At 44.9% G+C, this 26121-nt stretch overlaps 1 protein-coding gene, 1 long non-coding RNA gene and 1 other non-coding gene across 9 annotated transcripts in view; all 3 read right to left on the bottom strand.

The window, feature by feature from the left end:
• The window catches only part of IARS1 (isoleucyl-tRNA synthetase 1), a 92495-nt gene extending 87506 nt beyond the window's left edge, over nt 1-4989 (bottom strand). Inside the window, exons 1-3 of one of the 2 annotated variants that reach the window (XM_048957822.1) lie at nt 4883-4989; nt 2542-2632; nt 478-597 (exon numbers count right to left, since the gene is read on the bottom strand). In XM_048957822.1, coding sequence (XP_048813779.1) covers nt 478-596 — 119 coding nt within the window. In that variant the 5' untranslated portion in view covers nt 597; nt 2542-2632; nt 4883-4989. Of the gene's footprint in view, nt 1-477; nt 598-1348; nt 1673-2541; nt 2633-4882 lie in introns of those variants that run through there. The other variant, XM_048957823.1, reaches the window with a different exon arrangement.
• On the bottom strand, nt 1525-1659 carry LOC125699018 (small nucleolar RNA SNORA84). The gene has a single exon (XR_007379408.1). It is a non-coding gene; the product is annotated as a small nucleolar RNA SNORA84 (small nucleolar RNA).
• A 4267-nt stretch (nt 4990-9256) lies between the features above and the next one.
• The window catches only part of LOC125698995 (uncharacterized), a 28609-nt gene continuing 11744 nt past the window's right edge, over nt 9257-26121 (bottom strand). For 5 of the 6 annotated variants that reach the window (XR_007379396.1, XR_007379397.1, XR_007379399.1 and 2 more), the window contains 2 exons: nt 14247-26035; nt 9257-13932 (listed from right to left, as the gene is read on the bottom strand). This is a non-coding gene — a long non-coding RNA (uncharacterized LOC125698995). The remainder of the gene's footprint in view (nt 13933-14246; nt 26036-26121) is intronic. The other variant, XR_007379400.1, reaches the window with a different exon arrangement.

Below are 26121 nucleotides of genomic sequence, written 5' to 3'. Positions count from 1 at the left end.
AAATCTTCAAAAATACTAACTACATCTCTGTACCAATGCTTCCTTAATAAGAAGTAACATATGTCTTAACAGGACAACATCAATTCCCTGGTCTGCTCCCAGTCAGCACAAGTTTCACGATGGCAGTGGAAATAAACCCATTCCATTCCTGATTGCCAGTTCTACCAAGATTATTACTGAAAATGCCAGAATGCTGCTCCCCAGCTGGCAGATGTGGTTAGGAACCATCCTTCTTTACCTGTGGATTTGTTTTATACACCCACCAAGCAGGAAGCTGTCATTTTATTTCTACTGCCTGCACACTCCTGATTCTCCATAAACTGAAACGTGCAAGGCAAATGACAGGGCAACATCAGGCACACCTGCTATCTCCAAAGGGAGTGCTCTGTTAACAGAGCTGAGGCCAAAAACAGTCAATCCAGCTAAGCCATCCTTGCACTGTCACACACAGCACTCCAGCTTTCAGCTGATTCTTACCTAGGTCTATTCTTTGACTGCTTCAGGCATTCCTGGAAACAATTAAGCTTCTTCCAGAGCTCCAGTATCTTCTCTTCCTCATTTGGAAAACTTATGTTTTCTGGAACTTGTTGCACCATTCTTTCCCAGCAAGAACCAAGCAAAGAAAACACGTGTTTAACAGCAGGGAGAAGAAAAAAGGGACTTCACACAAACAACTCTAACTCATTTGTATCAGTGAACCACATCTTAGCACGTGCAGACAGCTTGTTTCAGCATCAACACAGAAGCAAACCCCACATTCTTAGGACATCTTAAAATTTTGATAGATTAACACTGCACTTTTGTAACAGGAAAAAGGATTTACTATTTACTCATAGAGCCCATTACTTTATGGCTGTGACAACTAAAATCAGTAAGAAGGACGACAACTATTCCCACATCTACATTCTCAAAGGCTTAGAAACATGACTTTTCTCCCTTTGGCTAGGCCACCATTCTCAGGGACAACTAAAAGCAGATCAGAGTTCAGAAACACATTGTAACAGAACATGAATGTGGGCAGAAGAAACTGAACAAACAGATTAGGACAAATCTAGAGGACTTCAGCTGGGCTCCATCTTCAAAAGCACATATGACGAACCAACCCTTTTTCCCCCCTCTCTTCATTTCACAATTATAATAGAAATAAGGCAGAAGTGGATACTTCCTGCTGGATGTCCTGACAGTCTTTTATTTGGCTGGCTTTAAAAGGGCCCACAGAGCCCAGAGCCATTCTTCAGTTCTAGCTAAGTCAACAAAAATCACTACAAGCAAAATTACACAGATGCTTTCTTTGCAATATAGAGAACTTTCAATACCATTAGACACAGACAATCCTGGTCTTCTGTACCTGCTAGGAGATTCGGAGCATCAGAGGCAATGGAGATGATAAAAGAATTTAGTCTTACAGTTCATTTGTTAGATAGCGAGTCACTTCAGCAACACCTAATTTAGTGATGTCTGCTACAAAGGATTTTCACAACAGGCTCAGTGACTCTACCAGGCTAAATACACATCCAGGGTTTGGTCTGTAACTGTGACCGGGCTGTGGAAGCTGCTCACATATCACAGACTCCACGCGTAAATCACAGCATTACTTTTGGGCCGTTTCTTCCAACTGAAGCACTGCATGCACAAACCAGTGTCCAGTAACCACAGGCCACAAATTCATGCCCTTTCCAGTTGTACAAGGAAAGTCTATTATTCACAACTGAAGGAAAAAAACAATTATTGATGGTAGTTACTGTACTGAAGTCAGTCAATGCCAGTCAATTTCTTCCAGTTAGAGAACAGAATTCTAAAAGACAAACCTGATTTAAAAGCCATGCATGTCTCATCTCACCCTTAACTGAGCACAAAGTTAAACCAAGATGTCTGCACTCAGCAAAAGCAGGACAATTTCACACACTGGTGCAGGAATAATTCAGCATACTCCAAGAAGAAAAACGTTCATGACTATAAACGATGTAAGTATTCCAATACCAAGAAAAAGCAAAGGAATCTCATGGCTTTGCACACAGACCAAGAGAAAACATCACAACTAATGACAATAAGATGGTTACACAAATGTATCTAACAATAGAGTGGATTGGGGTTGGAAGGACCTCAAGCCCACTTGGGTTGCCCCCCATCAGGTCATGCTGCTCACAGCCTCCCATCTGACTGCGAATGCCTCCAGCTCCCTGGGCACTGGCATCAGCACCTCACCATCCTCTCTCTAATTAACTTCTTCATAAGGTCTCATCTAAATCCACGTGCCCTTTTCAATTAAAGCCATCCCTCCTTACCCTGTGCCCATCCCCCCCAATGAAGAGCCCCCCCCCATCTTTCCTGCAGGTCCCCTTCAGATACTGAAACTGCCTGTCCTCATAGGAGAGGTGCTCAATAACTTCCAGGCAAGACATCCAATTTCCATACAGATTAATAAAAACACAGGTTGTTTTGTGTTCTTGTTTCTCTGTTCATTTCCTTTTGACAAAAAAAAAAAGATAGTTAAAGACAGTGCACCAAGGAATGCTTTATTTTTCCTAAAAGGACACTTACTTGTTCTAGAAGACAGTAACATTCAACAGCAAAGGCATCAAAGTCTGCAGATTGTGCTACAGCGGTCTCAAGCTTATGCTGAGCTTCTTTTCTAGAATAAAAGAACACACAAGCATGAAAACCATGGAAGTCTGTTGGAAAGGCTTCTTTTATATTAACATTTAAAAAATGCTTCATTTTTCAACAACAACAACAACAAAAAACCCTACAAAGATTTCAGAAATGCACTCGACAACATACAGCACGCATGGACTAACAATTAACAGGAAGTGGATTTGAAGACTATTACTCACTTTGTCGACAGAAAAACTGAAAATAACCCAGATGAACTAAAAGCCCCCCTAATGACACTCTGATAAGCAACAAAGTCTAATGAATATATCACATTCTATAGCAGAGGTCTCCCAGCTTCGTGGGTTTTATGATCACCTTCTCACCCCTGTTCCAACCATAGCATCCCACAAGACATCCTACGAGACCTATGCAGGACCTTCCTTCCTTCCTTCATCCACACACACCCTTCCCAACTTAACACATCACTTTATACTCACACAGAACTAGACTCTGATGCTGCCTTTTTATGCAATGAGCTTTGAGGTAAGGCAATTTCTGGGGTAACAACTGTTTAAATTATCATCTGATAACAAAGAGCATCCACTTCTGGAAAGGATGGAAAGAACGACGTTTAAAATGAAAAGGACAGGCAGGCACAGAATGCTAAGCCACAGAACATTCTTCTGAGAATCTCACACTGATGCCTATAATAGAGAATAAAGCTACAATGCCAACTCAAGACCTCAGAGCAGGTAAGAAAAAATTATCATGGGCAGCAATCTTTGAAACCTCTTTTTAAAGTGAATAATACTGCCCTGCTCTAACCAGCACCTGCTATTAACCAACAGCTGGTCGGAAGCAAGAACGAAGTTGTATTTTAAGCCACCAAAAGGAGAAGGTTGCCACCCTATTGGCCACCTTCCTTCATTCATCTCCCTAATTTCTCCTGCAACTCCTGAGAGAAATTACATCAGAAAAGAATGAAAAACAGGACTGCTATCACAGCAGCTTTGTACTTGATGGTAACAGATCAACAGTGACCTGATTATTTGACTAAGATAGCTGATGGCAACAGAAGCAATGAGTTCCAGACCTTTCTTACTGAAAAATATGTCCTAAAGCGAGCAGAACAGCAAACTAATGTAGGAAACTGGGAAGCTACAAACTCTAACACCTTAACTGATAAATGAACTAAGGTTAGCCCAATACTTAAGGATAGGTTTGGAAAAATGTACTGAAATTAACTCCTATGAACCTATCACTGAGGTGAAACACTACCTGGGGTGGATTACAGCTCATCCCCTCCTCTGCAATGAATGTTTGCTGGAACGACTGCCCAGAGAGGCTGTGGATGCCCCATCCCTAGAGGTGTTCAAGGCCAGGTTGGATGTGGCCCTGGGCAGCCTGGTCTAGTATTGAATGTGGAGGTTGGTGGCCCTGCGTGTGGCAGGGAGGTGGAGCTTCATGATCCTTGAGGTCCCTTCCAACCCTGGCCATTCTGTGATTATTTCCTTTTATGCTGGAAAGCCAATTAAATGAGCCCTAAATGAGCGCTCCAATTCCTATATTAAGGCTACATCTGGACAGAGACATAGCTGTAAGACATCCTAGGCACGAACACAGCCCCACCCAATGTTATCTCTTCAGCAAGTTTCCCTGCTGTCTTCACACAACTGAAATTAAATGCACAAGTCCTCGCTGTTGGAAGGAAACAAGGACAAACCCGTGTTATTTCAAAATGACTTCAAACCACTGATCAAAACCCAAAGCTGGCAGCTGAAGCAACAAACGCTGCCGCTCCACAACAGCGGGGCAGGCACTGCGGTACTGACAGCAGCTCCCCGCGTGTCGCCACCGACACCAAAACAGCCTTCAGGCCTCCTTCCCACACCTCTGCCCTCCACGAAAAGCACGCCGAAGGGGAACGCTGAGGGCACAAACGGCTGCAAGGCGGTTTGCGTGCTTCGCTCGGCTAAGCCTCGATGAACATCACATCCTGCAAGAAGGGAAGCCCTTCCTTAATAACCGCCTCTGTCTGAGCGACAGAGAAAGCCAAGACGCCGCACGAGTACTCGGGAGGAACCCGCACGGCGCACGCAGCTCCAGAGCCCGAGGAGGCGGCCCCGCCAGCGGCCTCACGGAGCGGAGCCGGCCGAGCAGCCGCCGCAGAAACCGGCGGGGCCGCCCCGCCTACACGAGGCGCCCACGAGGCGCCCACGAGGCCCCTCCGCAGCCCCGACGAGCCCCGCGGGGTCGCGGGGAACAAACAACGCGCCTCTCCTCTCACCTCAGCACCGCACCGCACCGCACACCCCGCGCTGACGCAACCCCGCGCGCAGGCATGACAGGAAGCGGCGGCAGGCGCACGCGGCGCGGTCAGCCAATCAGCGCGCGGCACACTCGCACAGCGCAGTAAGACCGCTCGCCATTGGCGATGCCCGTCGCCTAGGAACAGCGGGAGGTAGGCGGGGCCGGGAGGGGCCGTGCCCGTCCTCAGGAGCGAGCGCCCTCTGGCGGCGGGATGGCGCGGGGCGCTCTGATCCGAAATTAGAGCGTCTTGTAAACGGGATCCCGTATGCAAGAACTAAGAACTGGGAGAAATCACGTTACTGACTGTACTCATCCAACCTCCACAGACCCCTTCTGTACACAGAAAGCTTTCCTTGCCGTACAGACAGGTGGATATTACATTCGGGGAGCCTTTCATTTAACAGCGGCTTCTGTTAGTTTCAGTGGAACATTTTCCCCAAAGTAGCGCAGGCTTCTTCAGGACACAAAATTCAACCGCCCAGGTTTGAAGCCCTCCGTGAGTTCTCTGGACATCTGTTAGCACACGAGATTCGAGGCTCCTTCAGGCTCCAGAAGGGGCATTTCTCAGACAGGCTCACTGCAGCCAATGCCAAACCTTGCCATTACAGACTGCAGCTTTTCAGCACACAGTGGTGTTAAGGCCACTGGGTTTTAAATGGAGAATTATTTCCGAGTGGGACTTTAAGCAAACACTGCCATAAGCGTGTACTCTTTAGCAACAACGAAAACGTTGGCACGTTGCTGTTGACAAGGCTCGGGTTACCCTCGGATGTTTTGTACTTCCCCGTCACAAACGGTGCCCACATGGCAGCGGCAGCCTTTCTCTGTCACGCCCTGAGGGAAGCCACTTGGGACACAGCACTGAGCTTATTTTTCATAAACGAAATGACTGCAAAGACGGGCAGAATAGGGAAGACATATTTAGGAGTGTAGCGGCTACGTCGAAAGACAAAAAAAAAACTTCCATTTGAACTTGGAACCTCGAGATCCGGGCACCGCCTCCCCGCGGAGCCACGGCAGCCATCCAACCCGACGCTCAGGGGCGGCTTACGCAGTTTGCGTATCAGCACTGCGCCAGCGGAAAGGGCAGCTACGCAAAGAACCGAGCGCAAAAGGGGTTCGCGAATAGCGGGAGAGCAAAATAACGCTCCCCGAGCGCCGAGCCAAACCAACGGGCCGCGGGTGCGGGCAGATCCCGGGCTGCTCGGCGGACGGAAACGGCCGACACGGAGATGCGCGGCGCGGCGCGGAGCGGCACGCGGCCACCGCTCATAGAGGGCGAGCGCCGGGAGGACGGGCCGCATGGGGAGCGGCCGTGCTCCCCTCCGTGCACCCCCGCGGCGCCGGGCCGTGGGCTGCGCCGGAGGGTATAAGTAAGGGTGTGCGGGTGCGCGCCGCCAGTCGGCGTGGGGCGGCGGCGGAGGGTGCGGTGCGAGGCGTCCTCGCTCCTGCCGGGCCCGGCCGCGGCTCCTCGTTCCCCAGCGGTGCGCTGACAGCGTGGGAGCGGGCCGAGCGTCCGTCCGAGGCGGCTCAGCGTCGGTCAAGCTGCCCCGCGGCCCACAGCCCTTCGGCCAGGCTATGAGCTGCAAACGGGCTCCGCTCAAGAAAAAAACGGAGCGGATCGTGAAAAGGTAGAGGTGGCCGGCGAGGCCCCGCCGGCGGGGAGACGGCACGGAGCGGCGGCACGGAGTGGCAGCACGGCTCCGGGGAGCGGCAGCCGAGCCCGGGGCTGAGCGGAGCCGCGCGGAGGGGCGGCGTCGGAGTCGGAGTCGGACCGTCCCGGTGGAGGACGGGAGCATGTGAGAGCGCGGCCGCGATGCTGCGACGCGCGGAGCCGGCGGCGTGGAGCGGAGCGCGGCGACCCCGCTGGGCGCCCGCCCGCGGAGAGGGGCTGCCGGGCTCCGGCTGCCCACTGCCGAAGGGCGAGGCGCGGCGGGGAGGCAGCCGCTCGCGGTGGCCTCCCGGGCGGCGGGGCGGGCAGCCCGGCGTGTGGCGGAAGTTGCTGGGCAGCCGCACGCACAGCCACCTGCAGCACTCCCTGCAGCTGCAGCAGCGCTGCCGCGCCGTCCGCCGCTGCCACCGGCCCTACCGGCCGCGGGTGCTGCTCTCTCTGCGGCCCGTCAACTTGCTGGGCCGGCGGGCGCCGGGCATGCGGGCGCCCCGCAACACCAACCAGTTCCTGATGCGGGAGAAGTACCAGCTGATGCACCTGCGCTCGGACTCGTTGGGCACCGAGAGCGGCGGGTCGGACTGCGAGATGGACCCGCTGGACATGGACTCGTACCTGGGGGTGCTGGAGAACGCCCGCGGGGCGCTGACGGGCACCGCCGAGGACGCGCCGCCCCGCCCGGCCGAGCCCCAGCCGGCAGCTTCTCTCCTGGCGCAGGAGGAGAGCCAGCAGTATTTCCCTTCCGAGGACGATGTGCTGGAGAGCGAGCTCTTCATGGAGAGGGACTTCCTCGAGTTCTGCAGCCGGATCGCCTGAGCCCGGTGGGGCCGCGGGCGAGCTTTATTTATTCCTCGGTCGCCTCTCGCCGTTTTTGGCAGGAGGCAGCGGCCGCTTTTAGTACCGCGCGTGTGGACAAACAGCGGGAGCTCCCGCGGCTCTCTTGTAAATAAAAAAAAAAAAAACTTTTCTGCAGGCGAGCCTGGAGCCGAGTGTACTTTGCCTGGGGGACGAGGGGGGCAGAGCGGGGACAGCCGGCTGAGCGCTGCCCCGGGGAGCGATCGCTGGGGTGGGGGGGGAATAGGGGGTGGATGGAGCAGCGGAGACCCGGGCACACCGCAACCCCGCCTCGGCCGTGGAACCGCTCCTCCCGAACTCCGCTCAACGCCCGGCGGGAGAAGAGAGGGCTCCGTGCGGCGATAAACAGCGGAGTCACCGATTCTGCAACCGTTAGGAATCCCCCAAGGAACGGCTGCAAAGTGGCACTTGGTGCACGAGCTGCCGCCTGCCCCGCTGTGCCGTTCTGTAACTGCCTGCCTTACAGTTACGACAGCGGGGGAGCCTTGCTGTTTTACTAACCCCAGCAGAGGGAGAAATGTCTAGAAAGAAAGGTCTTAAAAGGCATCCGAGCACCTAAACAGCACTGCCCGGCCCCAGAGCAGAGCTCTGCAGGGATGGGTAAGGCGGTAGGGTTAAAGTGCGTGGGTTTTACCTACCACAAAGGTAGCAGATCGCGTAAACCAGGCTAGAGCCGGGAGGCACCAGTACAAAGGAGACCGACCTGAAACAGTTAACAGCGGCGGTTTACGCAACAGGTAACATTCCTGCAACTTGTTGCCACAGGAGCAGAGAGCGGCGAATGGGATCAGCGGGGCTGAAACAGGCCGATAGCCGTGCCGTGCCCGCAGCCTGCGGCCGCGAGGAAACACGCTGCACTTCAAGGTGCCAGGGCAGGAAGGACGGAGCAGACTGTGGAAGCGGCCGCTCGTGCTCCTCTCCCCCACAGCCCCGCAGCACTGCTGGAGCTAGGAGAGCCCCGGGCCTCATCCCGCGGGGCTGTCCTTACTCACATCCCAACCACGCTTAGAGCTGCAATACCATCTTTGTTTCCAAACCCGTTTTCCCTTCAGCTCCCGGAGGACTGCAGCATGCCTTGTTTTTTTTCCACCGCATAAAGGGGTGATGCGTGCAGGCTGCTGAGCTGGGAGAATTTGCTGCCTCTCCTCTAGAGCACAGCCATGAAACCAGAGCTGGATGTCAGAACCAACAGGAGCCCAAACGCTGGCTGATCCGCACACAGCGCCCTTTGTGATCACACACAGACAGAAGTTAACCCTCATCCCTACAAGGGAAATCATATTTTCAAGCAAAATCTATGAGATCTGAAATTCTTCAGTTATGGTCCGGTGAAAATGGGAGCACCTCTCCTATGAGGAAAGGTTGAGGGAACTGGGCTTGTTTGGCTTGGAGAAGAAAAGGCTTCGGCCTCATTGTGGCCTTCCAGCACTTGAAGGGAGCACATTAACAGGAGGGGGAACAGCTGTTTACAAGGGCTGGTAGTGATAGGACAAGGAGGAACGGTGTTAAACTGAGACAGGGAAGTTTAGGTCAGATATCAGGAGGAAGTTTTTCACCCAGAGGGCGTTGAGGCACTGGAACAGGTTGCCCAAGGAGGCTGTGGATGCCCCATCCCTGCAGGCATTCAAGGCCAGGCTGGATGTGGCTCTGGGCAGCCTGGGCTGCTGGTTGGTGACCTGCACACAGCAGGGGGTTGGAACTGGATGAGCATCGTGGTCCTTTTCAACCCAGGCCATTCTGTGATTCTATGAAAAACAGTGTCCAAAGGTATTATTTTCCTAGGAAAGGAAGCTGCAATGCATTACATTAATGACATGTGTATTTATTTGGAAAAAGCCAAATTGATGGCTATTTTTATAGGCCCACACAGATGAATTTCAGACAATACAATGTCCAACATGCTAAAACATCACTCTTACTGGCAACAACAGGTTTGTGTCAGTCATGCCTGTGCTGGGAGCTTTGCTCCATGTTAAGCCCTTCTGGGCAGGAGGTGAGGGATAACCTCATACAGGTGAGGGGAGCCAGGCTTTGCATCCACACAAACTGCAAAGACTTGGACTTCAGGATGCTTGTATGTCATTAATGAATCCAGCTCTGCACTAACATGCTAATTTAATGGCTTGAGTGCATGTTTTGTTCTGTTGTTTCTTTTTCCCTTCACTTGCTATTTGAACAGGTAGGACAAAAACTCACTCCTGAACCCTTATTTGAAACTTGGCCTCCATTCTGTAATGCTGCTGGTGTATTTCCATTATAACATGAATCTGCTTGAACACAAGCAAAGTAAAACAGAAGTGTAAATTAACAGAATAGCATAGGGAAATAATTACAAAGTTGGTCAACATCAAAGCTGGGGAAAAAAACCAAAAGCTCCTATTTCAGGAGATCAATCATCAACCCAGTGGCCAACAAACTCATCCATCTTCACAGGCTTCCCAACAACACGTTTTACACATGCATCATCCGCTTCTATTTCTCATGCCACTGACTCAAATCCAGTTCATACAGGTGCCAAAGCAGGTACAAAACTACAGGGATAGCTCTCGAGTGGATCAGTGCTATTATTGGGCTGAATTTATTATATATCTTGAATCCTCATTGCTTACTCTGCAATACTTTTTGCTTTGACAAGACGGATTTGATTGGCACAGTGATCTATCAGATCATACTACAGTGAAACACCAAACACTGACATTTGTAGAAGGAAAGGTAGAGCAGAAGTATTATCAGTATTTGTGCTGAGAACTACTGCATCCATCCAGCAGTGAGTACATTACAAGAACTGCTGTGCTATTTAGAAATATTTCCACCTACATTTTCAAATAACTAACTTCACCACAATATGTATTTTATAGCCACAAAACTCACAAAGAAATTCTGTTACAAACAGAACCATACTGTGTTCTGCCATCTTGTACAGCAAGTCAGTCAATCATTGGGTTTTTGCTGCAGTACAGTTGGGAGTCACTTTGCTCTTTTGTACAAAAGTTCATACATTATTAAAAGGGAGAGGAGGCTTTCGTGGCCTGCAGAAAGTGACATGCAAATGTAAGTTTGGGAGGATCCTCCTTGACACATTTCTCTTACAGAGGAGCTGGTAGTTTCCAAGGATTGCCCATCATTCAGATAGCTCCTTGTAAACCTTCATACCATCCATCCCAAAAAGCCAGCTGAGTCTTAGGGCAAAACGTAATGGCATTTATGGAAGTTGATGTTAGACTTAGTCCATCACATGGAATTAATTTGTTAAATATGAACCCACATTTTTATTATTTGCTATCTGATTTACTACAGTCCTTTCCAGAATATGATTCCTTTGTTTAATAGCAACAATCGTCCAAAAGTCGATTCAAAAATAATTAAAATTCCAAGCTCCACAACAACTCTTTTAAACATAAGCCAGCAACTTCTGCCAAGGGAAAGAAAAAGAAGAACAAAAAGCCTCCTCCTGGCATGCCCGAGCGTCTTGCTCAGGTTAGGAACCATAGTGTGCTTCAGTCAGCAAAGCACTGGCCCCCACCAGCCCTGCACACTGCACTTGTGAGCCCAGTCCAACTGGAAATTGAGTCAAGGAGCTTCGTTTCAGCAGGAGGCCCCAGCATGCCATGGTAATGACACCAATTTTGCCATTCAGAGGTTCTTGCAGGAGTCAAATCAGTGGTGAAAAATGTAATACTCATCTTTCCTCACCAAATGAGTCAGTGCAGCAGTGCTATCTGCTGCCAAGTTAACGGCACAAAGTCAACTTTTTCCTCTCTGTTATTATCACTGAGACATGCCTGGACCAGCATTTCCTAATTATCCTGCTCACCCCTTTTTCTCTCCACAAATGAGCTCTGTAATTCAATTCCTCTCCTTAACTACCCCAAAAAACAGCACCACACTGACAAAACTACGCTGCTTCCAAATCCAGACCTGCTTCCATACCATATCTGAATACTTCTTGTGCCATTGATAGAGTAACACGTCCACTCTTTGGGAAACATCAGAGAAACAATTATTTGACTTGGGTCTATGTAGTTTGCTTCCATGGGATACTTAATATAGACGTGGAGCAGGGGAGAGATCACCTCCATGGAGAATGCAAACTGCTCCACATGCTAGTTGAACAGTAATTGGACAAACAGTGCAGAAAAGCAACTAAAGAAGTTTAGGGAAAGGGTACCATTGTTTTCCCCCAGTCAGATGTGGTTCCCTACACCTTCAACAGTCCTCAGTGCGTTTCCATTCTATAGACCTCTTCACTCTTTCACACATAAAGAGCTTTGATATCCTTTGGGAAATAAGCTTCACAAACCTACAGTGCATTGCATGAAGTGCACATGCTGGCTCCCATAAGGCTTATGCAACATCTCCAGAACTATTTTATTAGAAAAGATAGTGAACAGCCTGTTTATGTATCTCACTAACAACTTACTGAATCATAGAATCACCTGAGTTGGAAGGGACCCCTAAAGGCCATCAGGTCCAATCCCCTGCAGCAAGCAGGGACGCTCACAGCTCCATCAGTGCTCAGAGCTCCCCAGTCTGAGCAGGGTGTCTGTAGGGATAGGGCAGCCTCTCTGGGCAACCTGTGCCTAACCATCCTCATTGTAATAACTTCTTCCTTACATCCAATCATTCAGTTTGAAACCATTTCCCCTTGTCCTGCTAATGAGTCTGTCCCCTTCTTTCTTACAGCCCTCTCAGATCTCCCTGCAGCCTCCCCTTCTCCGTGCTGCACAGCCTCAGCTCTCAGCCTGCCCTCACAGGGAGGTGCTCCATCCCTGGGGTCATTTGTGCCCCCTGGACACTCACTCTCCAACAGGCCCACATCTCTCCTGTGCTGAGGACTCCCATCAGGACACAACACTCCAGGTGAGATGTTGCAGAGCAGAGGGACAGGATCACCTCCCAGCCCTGCTGGATGCACTCCTTAGATGCAGCCCATAGTATGATTGGCTTTCTGGGCTGTGAGGACACACTGCTGGCTCATTTCCAGCTGCCATCCACCAGCACCCAAGTCCTTTCCAGCAGGGCTGTTCTCCATCCTTACATCCCCCAGCTTGTACTGACAGTGGGGGTTGCCACAACCCAGGTGCAGACTTTGCACTTGGCTTTGTCGAACCTCACGAGGTTCAGCTGGGCTCACAGCTCAGCCTGCATAGGCCTCTCTGGATGGCACCCCACCCCTCAGGCATGTTGACTGCACCACACAGCTTGGTGTCATCCACAAACTACTAAGGGTGCACTTGATCCCATTGTTGATGTGCTCCATGAAGATGTCAAAGAGCACCAGTCCCAGCACTGACCCCTGAGAAACTGCAGCCTCTGCCTCTTGGGTTGTGTCTATCTTGACTGAAGAATTCCAGCCTAATCATCTGCTTCTCACATTGGTCAATCCTGTGGTTTACACAGAACTACACAGCAAGGGTTGTCACTCTTGCAGTCTTTCTAATCAGTTGTCTATGAGATTCATTGATACCATCTAAAAAATTAATATCTAAAAGCTTAGTCTCTGCATCTTGTCTTGTTAAATTTCAGGCATCTTATATTAAGTTTATACTTATATATAAAAGGTCATCTTACATAACTTATATTACTTCACTGTAACCAAAAGTTATTTCATTTGTAATTTGTTTTTACTATAGATCAATTACCACGACTTAAACATCTTCCTTATTTCATGCAATGGCTGCCAATCTCATTTCTGAAGAAAAAGCTACTAAAAGTAATTTAGAAAGAAAAAAAATCTTAGATTCAGTATTAGGAAGGAATATCTCAAATGCTGAAATTTTGCTAAGTGAAACATTTCCTGTGGTTAACTGAATGTAGGAGTCAAGTTGTGCTCACTGACTTTTATGTACTAAACTCAGCAAATTGTTAAACCAAGCACGTGCTTCCAAATGTGCAAAACCCAAGAGGAAAAATAAAGTTACCACTACTCACCAGTATTCCTTATTAATACACATCATACATTTAAAAAAAAATCTGTTATATGATTTGACAAGCCTCAAAAAGGATGACATTTTCTATTGTATTACAGTCCTATCACTACAACATCAGACTGGGGAAAAAAATCAGTGCATACTGTAGTTCCAGCTAAAATTTATCATTCTTACCAGCAAGAAGACTGAAGCTTGTTTTCCAATACACTTATGCCTGGTGGTTGAGTTATTTTCAATATTTTTATTACAATTCTTTATCATGAGTTTATCCCCCACTGATGACAGAAAAATGACTCAGAAGAAAAACAAACTGAGAACTAAATCTGGTGTTTTATAATGGATGAACTCCCACTGAGATCTCCAGGAACAAACAGATGTGAGGGAATTGTCTTTCGTGGGTTCCTTCCTGTCCAATAAAGGTAGAGATCACACTGCTTTCTTTAATACAGCTTCAGCCTATTTCTTCCTCTTCTGAGCAGAAATATTGATACTTCCTACCTTTGAGACCTCAAGGCCTCTCTTGACTCCTGTCACACATGACAAATAGCAGGACACATGGCCCATAACAGAAGGCTAGAAAGGAAAGAAAAAAAAAATCAATAATAAATGTATTTCAAAACATTTGAACAAATGTTATTATTCTGTATCTTGTAGTATTTACAGAGTGAAGCTTTACAAGTACACACAAACAGGTGCGATCCTTTCTGAAATCTGTATACTGTTATAATGTTAGTATTCATGCTATTTTGTTCACAGATAATAGATCAATCTAATTAGTGCCTCTTTTCAAAAAAGGAAGGTGACATGCACCTATGGCTGACACTAAAGCAACTGAAAATGTCACCATCTAATGACATATAAATTAAGTAGAGCACAGAGATGCTTACTGCGACGATTAAAATCACTGAGTTCAGTCTGCGAGTTCACGTTGCTCCCACAAACAACAGTGCCCCTTTTTATCCATAACCCTTGTCATTCAGATCCACAGCTACAGTCACTGAGTGCACTGAGTCCTCTTGGTGCAATGCACACGTGGCACACACTGCATCAATGTGAGTTATCCACCTGCTGGCCTGCTCATTACTTGCCGTGCTGCAGGTGTCCAACCTCTGGGCTTGCCTGGGCTGCACTGAGTGAAGAAGAATTGTCTTGGACCCTATGTTACAAAAATACATAAAATATTTAATGCATTAATGCATTAAACAGCAATTTTTTAATTTTTTTTAATTTTTTTTTTTTTTTTTTTTTTTTTAACATTAAAAAAGGAGGCAATGAAAACATAAAACTAGGGGTTGGGCATGCAGGGTATCCATAATCACACAGTCCTGACTGAACCATGGCACTTTTTGAACCAGTGTATACAATCCACCCCTACACTCTCTTCCTGGGGCAAGTAATCTGCTTTGCAACATACTTTCTTTTAAGGCAACTGCCTACTAGTTTCAATTTATACACCCCCCATTCTGCTGTTCTGGGACTTCTGACCATTCCTCAGACATTTCATACAGGACGCTCAATAAACATTCAATAATTTTTAAAAGCACAGAGCTATTCTAAGGCCACTGTGAACTATTACTCATTTTTTTACACAGATACTTAGGACAGACAAGCTTTACTATTGTCTCATAGCCTAACCTTACGCAAGGCAGGTCTACACGAGTGCCGCCACAGCCATACAATAACATTTTGAACCTGATCCTGCTTTGACATGAACATAACTCCTACCAAAGCCAGTAGGAGCCCTGTCAGCACTTGACAAGGCTAGCTTGGTCTTTTTACAATAACAGCTTTCCATCCTCTGTGTTTAGTTCTCCCAAATTCTCCTGTTTTTTGATGTGGATCAGGAAAAAGAATGTATTAACTGGGAGAGAATTTGCATAGCCTTTTTCTGCCTCACCACTGGATCTGTCAGTCACTACCTGTGGGCTTTCCAAGGCTGTACAGGAGTGCACAGAACTCGTTTCCCAAAGAATAGACAATTAATTTCTACCAAATTACTATTTTTTTTTCTTTTTAAAATAAATCCATTCTTACATTCCATTTCCCCAACCCCTCACTCTCTACTGCAACATATTTTTCATCATGCAATAATATTGTTCTCATACTCAGGAAATACAGAAACTGATGGAAGAAACAGCACTGTTGTGAAGTAGTGTAACAGGAAAGTGGAGCTAGATATTTATATTTGACTACTTAGAATAAACATGCTGATCCAATACTATACTCCTCTGAAAAGCTTTAAACCAAAACTGTAGCATAAACCAACTTCTTCATTTATAATGAGATCCATTAGATGAGCAAACTTGCATTCACCTTAGTTCATGTTCGTATTAGTTATGATGGCCTACCAGTACATAGCAGTGCCTGCTAGAGATCTCCATAAATCAATTTTTGGAGTACAGGCAAGCCATGTCTAATCCTACCCATCTTTCAACTACTGCTCTGCTTTGCTTCTGTACACAAAGTGGCCAGAACCACTATAAGAAAAGACTTCATGCATCAACATCTCATCTCTCCAAAATAAACCCTATCTGCACAGTGTTTCTGAAAGGAGAGAATCTGGAGAAAAATAACCTGTCGGATGAATTTTCAAATGCTATATCTGCATCTTGCCCATCACTGAATGCAGAGACATAAAGCTTTAGGAAAATGATAGCAAATTTGCAAGGCACAAATTTTGTTCATCTGTGAACACCAATCACACCAATTAAACTCCTGCCCAGTCACTGAGGTGACTACATATATTATAGCTCAGTTTCAGGCTGGAATTTTCCTTGTTTAGGAAAATAACACAAACAGAAGACTTATTTGGTCTCTAATTTTAGCTAACTGCTTGCATGAGATTTGTGAATTATTCTAAGAGGTGACCTGATTTTTGTTTATTGGATCAGTGTTTCCTAATCTACTGGAGGTTATTTTGAAGAGTTTGGGGTTCTAACATAGATATCTATATATCACTACATCGTGTTGAGAAGACATGGCAAGCAGCGAGGCACCAGGACCCAGCAGAGCAGACAAGTGGAAAGGGTGAGCAGTTTGCTTCCCCTGCAGCTCAGTGTCCATGTTGATTGACATCCTTAAACTTTTATTACTGGGGAAAAAGAAGTAGAAAGGAGAATAAAAAGCATCAGCTATGCTAAAAGTCAACTTCAATGTAACCTAGTTAAATAAGAACCAGAAACAATTAAGTCCCCCTTGAAAAAAAAAAAAAGTTTCTAATCAGAACTAGGAAGGGGGTTGGCTTTCAGCTATTTTTGACTTTGAACTTAATAAAAGCTGTAACATCAGCTTCCTATTCTGGCCAAGCTGCCCCAGGTCCCACCCAGACCAGTCCCCAGGGCAGCTCCCCACCCTGTTTCTAACGGGCCATATCCTTTCTTTTTATGTCCAGGGTGGAAACAGTGAGCCAGCACTACTCTACTACCTCAGACAGGGTTGTATTTTTATGTCATTACACCTTTGATTATTAATATTTCTCATCTAAATTGGCTCATGCTCTAAGAGGCAGACAGAACACTACCCAGCAGCCCTGAGCTTAATGAAGCCAGGCTCCTATGAATGCACTTAGCAAGACATGTGAGGGTGATGGGTTTTTTTTTTGAGAGTCCCTTCAGTACAGCACCTCCCCAAGAAGCAGAGCATCAGCATTTGACTGTTAAAGGTATGAAATGGAAGAAGTTCAGGTGTGGAAGCAGGGCTAGGTACTGCAATACAATTCTGACCATGAACACTAGAAATTCCCCATTCCTGTACACACGAGAGGCAAAATCTGTGTTCAGCACATTAGCTGCAAAAAGATCCTTCATGCCAGTAAATCCTGCCAAGTCCTGAAAGCACAGGCCATAGTCATGCTTGTGCTGTGCAGTGCATTCATGTTGTTTGTTCAAGAACATTACAGAGAGAAGCAGCCGTTTTCTAACAGCACAGTGTTTGCACAGCAACTGGTAATTTGGATACGCATCAGAGCTGTTGCACATCTGTCACAGTTGCTGTATCTCTAATGTAGGTGTTCAGTGCTCCCCAGACAAACTGGATTTAACTGCAGCACATGCTGCAAGTGCAGAAGTATAGCTTTGGGATGTACATCACAGCCAAACCCAGCCTTGCTGCTCATTCACTGCACATTTACAAATCTCCTCCTAGAAGTTCTAGAGAAGACTACAAAAGGGCTGTGTTTAGAAAGCATCAAAAGAAAGGCTTTGCCATTAATACCACATTCATTGCTCAGCTGATAGATTGCAACAAATTCAGCATTCATGGTCATGTACTCAGACCACGTTCCAAGACTCATAGTAAGACAACTGCTTCTATTTCTTCTCTGTACTCTGCTTTCATACCTACTGCCTTCAGAAAGAGTTGCAGAGACCTCGTTTGGATGTTGGTTTCCTTTCACTAAACAAGCGATAAGTGTGCCTGAATGTGGCTCCAGGAACTCAGTGCCAGTGAATATTTTATAGACACATTTTTAAAAATTCATATGAGAAAGAGGCTGGCTTGACTGGTATTTATCCACAGCTGCTGCTGTAACAGGAAACTAAGCTAATTAGAAACAACAGCAACTATAGCCAATGGGGGAGAGTAAGTAATTATAAAATGCAGACAACAGTTCTTGTAAACTTTCACTGTGACAAAGAGGCATTTGGTTTCCAAAGTTGTCGGTCTACAATATTTTAACGTGGATCCATTTACCATTCACTAAAAATAAAACACATTCACTATATCACACATTACTCAGCTTCTAGCTTGTTCTTATCAAAAAGAAAGGAACAAAATCCTGTTAGCAGTTCAAACCCAAAAGGTGCTGCAGCTCACTGGTAGAGGAATGAAGGCTACTGTTCCAAAGCTGTTGGGAAGCAGCAATGTTGAGTTGTGCAGGACAGTCTGTACTGCTAGCATTGCTACACTTGTGATCCTTAAGCAGCTTCCCCAACCCCTCCAGGCCTCAGATACATCCTCTGCAATGGTACAAGGCTTCTCTCTGCAAGCTCTGAATGACTGCTTGTAAAATGCTTTGGTTTTACTGCTACGTTTTCACAGAAGACGCTCTCACTGTATGTATTGCTTCCTCTACTGTACTACCTCAGTGTGCCTAAACAAGCCTGAAACATGCACTCTGTGCTGCCCAGTGCTGTAGAGTGAAATACAGTAATGAGTAAAAGAACTAAAAAAGATAAGATGCCAAAGCAAGTGAAAATAATAAGAAAAACTCATCTTCTCTGTTACAGCAACAAGGCAGTGCACAAATCTCTACTGACTGAAAACCTGACCTTCCCACCAGTGCTTACCACAGAGAACCAAGATGTTGCCCCCGCTGACAAATCACAGACACTGCTGCCACAGACCAGGAACCAGAGACTGCTTCCCTATAAATACATTGCTCATTCATCTTTGAATTGGAGAGGAACGTCCATGTAGTCCCAGGCCCTAAAATACACTGGTCAAGAAAGTGGATGCTGCTAAGGCTGTGTTCTCTCCTAAGTTCTTTGTCCCTTATAAATCAAAAAACCTGAGGGCTTTCTTAGTAATGTGCATCAATGTCTTTTCATGATGCAGATTGAAAAGCCAGCTATTCTATGGTTTTCATACAGATGTACACTTGTATCCAATTCCACTTTTCTAACTGGAACAAGATGTCAGAATGAGCTTCCTTGTATTTCAGTCTGATTAACATTACAGTGAAAGGTCTAGATTATATGCTTGCTAACTTTTTAAAATGAGTAAGCTGTTGAATTTGAGCAAAAAATGTTTGAAATAAGGGTTGTCTCATTTCTTATTTGGTCATCTGCTTGGCATAAGGCACAACCTGTTTCTGATACATGAAGCAACAATTCTGTAACAAGTCCTAAACTGAATTTTTCTTTTGTACCTATTTGGCCACAAGTGGTTCATTCATTCAAGAGACGTTTTTAAGCAGATATTGGAGTTGCAGCCAGGACCAAATGACAACAATGAGATTAGACAGTTTAAAACCTTGATATTGTTTCTTTTTCGTTCCCCACTGACGCCCCATTGAGCTCTTTCCACATTTGCCTTCCTCTATGGTATGGCAAAAGGCACAGCTCAACACAAACAACATTAATGAGATTTCTAGTGGGATTACAATACATTTTTCTATTGGGACCATTTGGACACTACTATTTGCCTAATTATTCTTCTCCTAATTAATTCTATCGGCAGTTGCAGATCTTCAGTTACATAAACAGTCTCCTGTGTTTGCTCACTTAAGTGGAAAGATTCCTGTAACCTAATACGTTAACAGTGGGATTAAAAACAGTTACACAACCTCAATTCGATACAGAAAATATGGGAATTCTCTGTAGAAAATATACATGAAAGCTCCTCAGACCTCCATTTCCCAAATACAGCTGATTGCAATTTTCAAAGGCATATTTCAAACTTTTTTTCCATCTTGCAGAGCTGGGACAAGGTCTCCCATGACCAATGAGTACAAAACAATTTCTTTGGATAGCAACATGACAGGAAAGATTAATACAGCTTTACTACACTGAATGATACCACTACAATCTTGAAATATTTGAGAATAAAAGAGTTCAGCACTGTACTAAATTGTTCCACACATAAACATAGCAAGTAATGACAGAGTGCTTGGTGTGTATTTATTTTGCCTTCATGGCTTCCATTCAAATGGAGAGGTAACTCATTTACCCAGCTCTTCAGAATCTGCAGCACTGTCAACATCAGCCTCATCTCATAAAGGGAGACGAAAGTCAATTTTCAGGAAATCCCCACTACAACGGATTTTCCTCAGTATTTGCAGAAAGTCTATCCTGCAAACAGTCAGACTGACTGCAGCTGTCCACACGGTGTGCTTCAAAAGGAAGAGGCACCAACCAGCCAAGGTTTTGTGCTGAGCGCCATTTGCCATCCAGGCATTCTGCCCCAGGCTGCCCATCCCACGTAACATTTTAGGCTCAGTACCTGCTTCAGCCATGCACTTTTGGGAATATAAGCAGGATAGGTGAACATTTTAAGTAACCACATGTCAATGGTTTCCACACTTTCAGAAGCGTGCACAAGAAGATCATTTGGTTTGGTTCATTCATAAAATTTAGGGAACAAAACCTAGCCTTGTGTTATCAAAAACCTCAATAATTCACAAAAAATTTGCCTTTCAACTCTATAATGACATGACAACACTTCAATACTTCAGCACTAGATGCAGAACGAGCTTTATGAAATGACAATCTGGAATTTGTAAACCTATCATAAACAGTAGCTCCTTTAAACTCCTCCCTGTTTCATGGATGGCCTTGGGATGCCTAGCTGTGACTGTCTTTCAGTTACATCATTGAATTAAGAACTTAAAATATTCATAGGCAGGAGCTGTTAATGTGAAGTAAAGCTAGAACCAGTGCTTTAACAACTCCACTGCATTCTGTGCCATTCTCATTATTACTGTATATTTAAGACAAGCACCTTAGGTCACAGGCACAGACTGATCACAATGTCTCCATTGACTTCTCCTTATCACAAAGTTATTTACTTTTCCAGTTGCAAGCCATCACCTTTGAAAGAGCTGTTTGAATATATGAATGAGGAGCTGGCTTAGAGCTCCAGTTTTAATACTTCAGAAAACAGAAGTGATAACTACCAGCCTTTAAGGTCACTTGCCACATACTGCTTTCCACAAACACAAACAGGATTATTTGGTGTTACAAAACTGAACTGGACTTATTATTCTCTGGGACTGTAAAACTACATCAGTAGTGATTAGCTCTATGTTTTCCAAATATTGTCACAGCATCTTCAGCTCAATTCAATGCAAAGACTTGAAGATGACTTTAAGCACCTGAACTCACCGCCTGCCACGACACCACCACCTCCTCTGCAGAGTTAGCGCTCACATGAAGCAGTCTGCTATCTTATCACACAAGCAAAAATCCAGACAAGTTAGCTCAGGCCACTGATTTAAAGTACTAATCTTATCTGGCCCACTTTGCCTGGAGCAGGTAACAGGACACGGGTACCAGCCGCCAGCATGCCGCACAGAGGGCTGCAGTCACCACGAGAGGATTAGGAGAATCTGCAAGTCAGGGGAAACAAACATCTCATGACAGCTGCATGGATCTAATGAACGTTTCATTTGAGTAGCACCACCGTCACTCAGACACTCAGTTCAAGCTTCATTTTATGAAAAAAGCATAAAATGTCAATTTAAGCCTATTCATCAGCCTGGTTTAAAAATATTCTGACAGGCCATAAATTAACTAGAGTAGATTAAAATGCAGTAATTTTTGTGCATTATTTTGTAAATATTTACTTGTCCCTGTGATAGGAAACAAAGACAAATTTGACTTGATCTGTTCAAGCATCTCCACACAACGAAGAGTGCATTCTTTAACCTACAGCAATAATGAGAAAGTACCAGTGAACTGCCTCAGAGAAACCAATGCATTTTGCAAGCTAGAAGTGACCTGACTCCTCAAAATCCACCTTGGCTGCCCATGCTGTGCTGCTCAGGCCTCCTTGCTCTGGGGAGGGCTGCTGCCTTGGAATCCACACAGTGCAGACACACAGAGGCCACGAGGCCCATCGCGATGGGCTGTGTCACACAGCACAGGGACTGCCCATGTCCCTCCACAATCTGGAATTTCAGCATTGCAGTCACACCTGGTCACGGCAAACCATGAATCAGAATACAATCTCTGCTAAGAACATGTACTGACATCAGGGGTAAAACTTCCAAAACACAGCACTTCCATCAATTTCTAGTTACACAAACTCTCTTCCAAGTAAGGAACACTGACTCTGCACACCGACATCATTCCTGAATTCTGTTTGTAGTGTGCCTGCATTTGGTTTCTTGCCATTTTCTCCATCTAAAGAAAATAATCCTCCAGCTTCTAATTTCTCTATTTGACAACTAAATGCATTTTCTCTGCTCAGAGAGGCTATGGATGCTCCATCCCTGGAGGTGTTCAAAAGCAGATTGGATGGAGCCCCAGGCAACCTGCTCTAGTACCAGACCTGGAGGTTGGTGGTCCTGCCTGTGACAGAAGGGTTGGAAATCGATGATCCTTAGAGCCTCTTCCAACCCGAGCCATTCTATGTAAAACAACAAGCTATTACAACACATTTCAGAAATCAACACAGATAAGTATTTTATACATAGATTTAAACACTGTCATGTCACAGAATTACTGGCAACCCAAGTATTACCAAAATATACAGTCACAGAAAGACAAATTATGAGAGCAAAATAATCTGTATTATTGTCCTCATAAAAGGACAATTAGATGAAGAAAGGGAACCAAAATTAACACACTAATGTGCCTTGGAATGCTTAATGCAGTGGTTTCTTAGCTGTAAACTTCTTAATACAAATTATTAAATGTAGATTTCTAACAATTTGAAAGAAAAACAGAAGATATATCACAAAGGTGGTGTGACAGAGTGAATTGAAAATCCATGGAACATTACATCCATGGAAAACGCAATCAGTGTAGTAAGAAGCCCTCTTTGAAGATGGATCCCCCAGTTCTTAGTGATAACACCGTGCATCTCCTCCCCTTCTGTGCAAGAAATTGTCTCTAAGCGAGTAGAAGTGGCATTTTAGTACCCTCCATGGACAATCACAAAGCAAATCTACTCACATACTGCAGCGGGGGCACGCGGACAGGAAGCAGGCAAGATGCCAGAACAGCACTCAGTTCTGCACAGCCTTTCTACTTGTGCAGCATACATGGAGTAATATACCACAAAAAACAGCCAAAAAAAACACAACACCAACCCACAGGTAGGTACCTGGAAGCTATGGGTTACACGTTAAAAGCCACAAAAGAGTGTTTTTAATTTCTCTCCTTTCCCACTTCTGCCCTAATCCCCACTGTCACAGCCATGTGCTCCTCCTGCATCTCAAGATGGCTCTGGGACCCGACTACACCATGACCCAAATCAACTGTAACAGAAACAAAATTAACTGAAAGCACTTCTGCTGCAGGATTAGGAGATTAGGACCGGCTTGCTGATCATGTGGTCAGATGAATGCCAGGCACAAAAGGAGCACACACTCCTTCTGTCAACAGCAAGTCCTCAGCTCAGTTCATTTCTGCCTTTTATATGCAACCAAAGAGAAAAAGTAAGAAGATGTAGTGCAGAGGAGGATATGACTGAGGATTTACATAGTAACCCAATTCAGCAGGGATGAGACATCTCTAGCATCTGTCATATATTTAATTTTCATGTCATATCTTTTATGAGCAGCAAAAAAATAAAGTCAGCATTTCAATAAATCCTGTATTTTACTGTCTGAAATATGGCTTCAGACAAAATTTCAAGAGAACAACAGCTGTTTGTTTTGTTCAGAGAGCCAGACAGAACAATTGGTATTCCAAACAATCCTTAAAAGCATCTGGAATAAGTCCCTAATGACCATTTCAGCTGCAGGTTTTAAAGCTTTCATGTACTGCAGAAGAGAACTTGGGCTCTGTATGGTGCTATCAGAGTATCTGTATATATCTGTGCAGGAAAGATTACCCTCTGTAAATATTTTTGATGAGTTCTAAATGTCACTGCATCTTACATGCCACTTTAATTCTGATCAGGTTCATCTGATCAGAAATTAGTTCAATTCATTTGTGAAATAACAGAATAACCTTTCTTGTTTCAGATTGCTGCTTCAGTAGAAGGGCTGACAGAAGAGATTTCTCATACAAAAAGCATTAATAATTTTCAGCTACTTGCTGTCAGTCACCAGGGCTAATAGCAGTGGCTTGCCATCCTATCCTAAATCAGGATGCAATCAGTAAATTGCCTTTGAGTCCTATTTCTATTAGCAACTCAAACCAAGCCAAACTTAAATGGAGAGAGGTCTGGTATGAAATAGTTTCCTTGTACCCATGATAACTGAATGAAGCAGTGAACCTCACGCTGCCTTTCAGGTCAAGGCTGGGGACTTCTCTGCTCGTACAAGAAATTTTCACTTTCTGATCTGACATTAAAAGAAAAGCTGCACAAGACAGAAGTCATGGGCCTACAGCTGCAGAGGATGGGATGCAATAACCCACGTGTTATTTTCTACAACAATATGAAATGCTATTATGACTTTTAAAAATTATTTATTTTGGCTAATAGTAAAGATCAGAAGCAAGAAAGGAAAAAGAAAAAGAATAAAAAGCAATCAAGACAGGCAGATAACTGCAAAGTCCACTGATAACCTGCAGGCATTAGACATATCATTTCCACTTGTATCCTTACAAATGACTCCTACTGCCAAAGCTGTAATGTTGTTTTCAGACACTACAAACCACTACAAACATTGCTGCAAGATCCAGCACACAACGGGGAAAGGCACTGCTTTACTATTGCCAAAAAAAGAAAAAGCAAGTCACTATTAGCAACTAACTCTGAATAAACACAAAGCATAATAACACGGCCACCCAAAGTCCCACAGCAGACAGCTCTTACCCAGTGTTACACTCAGTATGTACCTGAAAGACTTCTGAGCCCAACAAACACATTTGTCAGTTCTTCTCTTGAAAAATGTTATTAAGCAAAACTATTAAAGAAATCAGGAGCAGAAAGCAGTGCCTGGTGCAGCTATGAAACCTAAAATCAGCCCCTTAACAATTTGTTTATTTCCACTGTCAGGCAGTAAGACTTTCATCTTAGCTCAAAACAGAAGAATCCCAGGCTCGTGCCTGATGGTACAGAGAGCTTCTGAAAGATGGTAAGAACTGTAAGTATGAATAAAGTTAACTGCATGTTGGAAAGTTATTTATGAAGAGCAAGAACTTGGGGCAGAGGGAATCAAACTCTTAGAATAGAAAAAAAAAAACTTTTCTACTTTCTCTGCTATTTTTATTGTACTTCCCTCCAAAGAGCAAAGGTGAAAATCTTGCTTTGCAAATCTGTTTTCACTACAGAGTCCATTTAGTTGTTCTCTCAAGTGGAAAAGGTTTACAAACAAGAAAATTTGCCCTTTAGTAGATTTGGCACAGTTGCAAAGTTTAGCAGGACAGGAACAAATCTGATGATCTCCATTTCAGGAAGCACATACTGAAACAGACTCCTTTAAAAAAGTTACAGTTTCAACTAATTATCTATTAAAACAAGAACATGAAACGGATCTTTGAAGCAGCCCATCACACAACAAGTCTTCAGAAATCAGTCCCAATATTGCTACATGGGACTGGAATTAAGCACCACCAACCAAGCCACTGCTGCTGCATAGCAGGTTGCACATTGCAGCCTTTCCAGACTGAGATCTGGGAGACTGGAAATGATCGTATTTGTAAGGTATTTTTGTTGCTGTTTAGTCACAGTTCTGGTTAATTTAGGAGCTCTAGATACTGTTTTATTGTATCTTCTGCAGTATAAAAGCTCTTACCTTTAATTTTAATGCACTACTCCAGTTCCAAAGAAATTTTTTATAGTGCTTTAATCCCCAGAGCTCAACAAATAAGGGCATACAAGCAGACATGGGCTTGATTTTTGGGGGGCCTGCAGAAACTAGTAAGCCTTGCCTACTTCTTAAATTGTTTTATTTACTTATTTTTAAACATCTTGACTTGTTCAACAGGTACCCACACGATGAGTAACCCAACAGTTCAGCTCTTCAATACTCACCACCATCTTCGAAGTATCAAGACTATCTTTTGTCAAAGATGAACAAGGCCATTGCATTAAACAGGTTTTTCCTACCAAGAACCATCACCTGATAATAATAATAATAATAATAATAATAATAATAATAATAATAATAATAATGCTGTCAGCCTCTCAAATTTCACTTACAATTAA

The sequence above is a fragment of the Lagopus muta genome, chromosome 11 (assembly GCF_023343835.1).
Source record: "Lagopus muta isolate bLagMut1 chromosome 11, bLagMut1 primary, whole genome shotgun sequence".
Classification (NCBI taxonomy): Eukaryota; Metazoa; Chordata; class Aves; order Galliformes; family Phasianidae; genus Lagopus; species Lagopus muta.
This window is presented reverse-complemented; position numbering and strand designations above follow the sequence as displayed.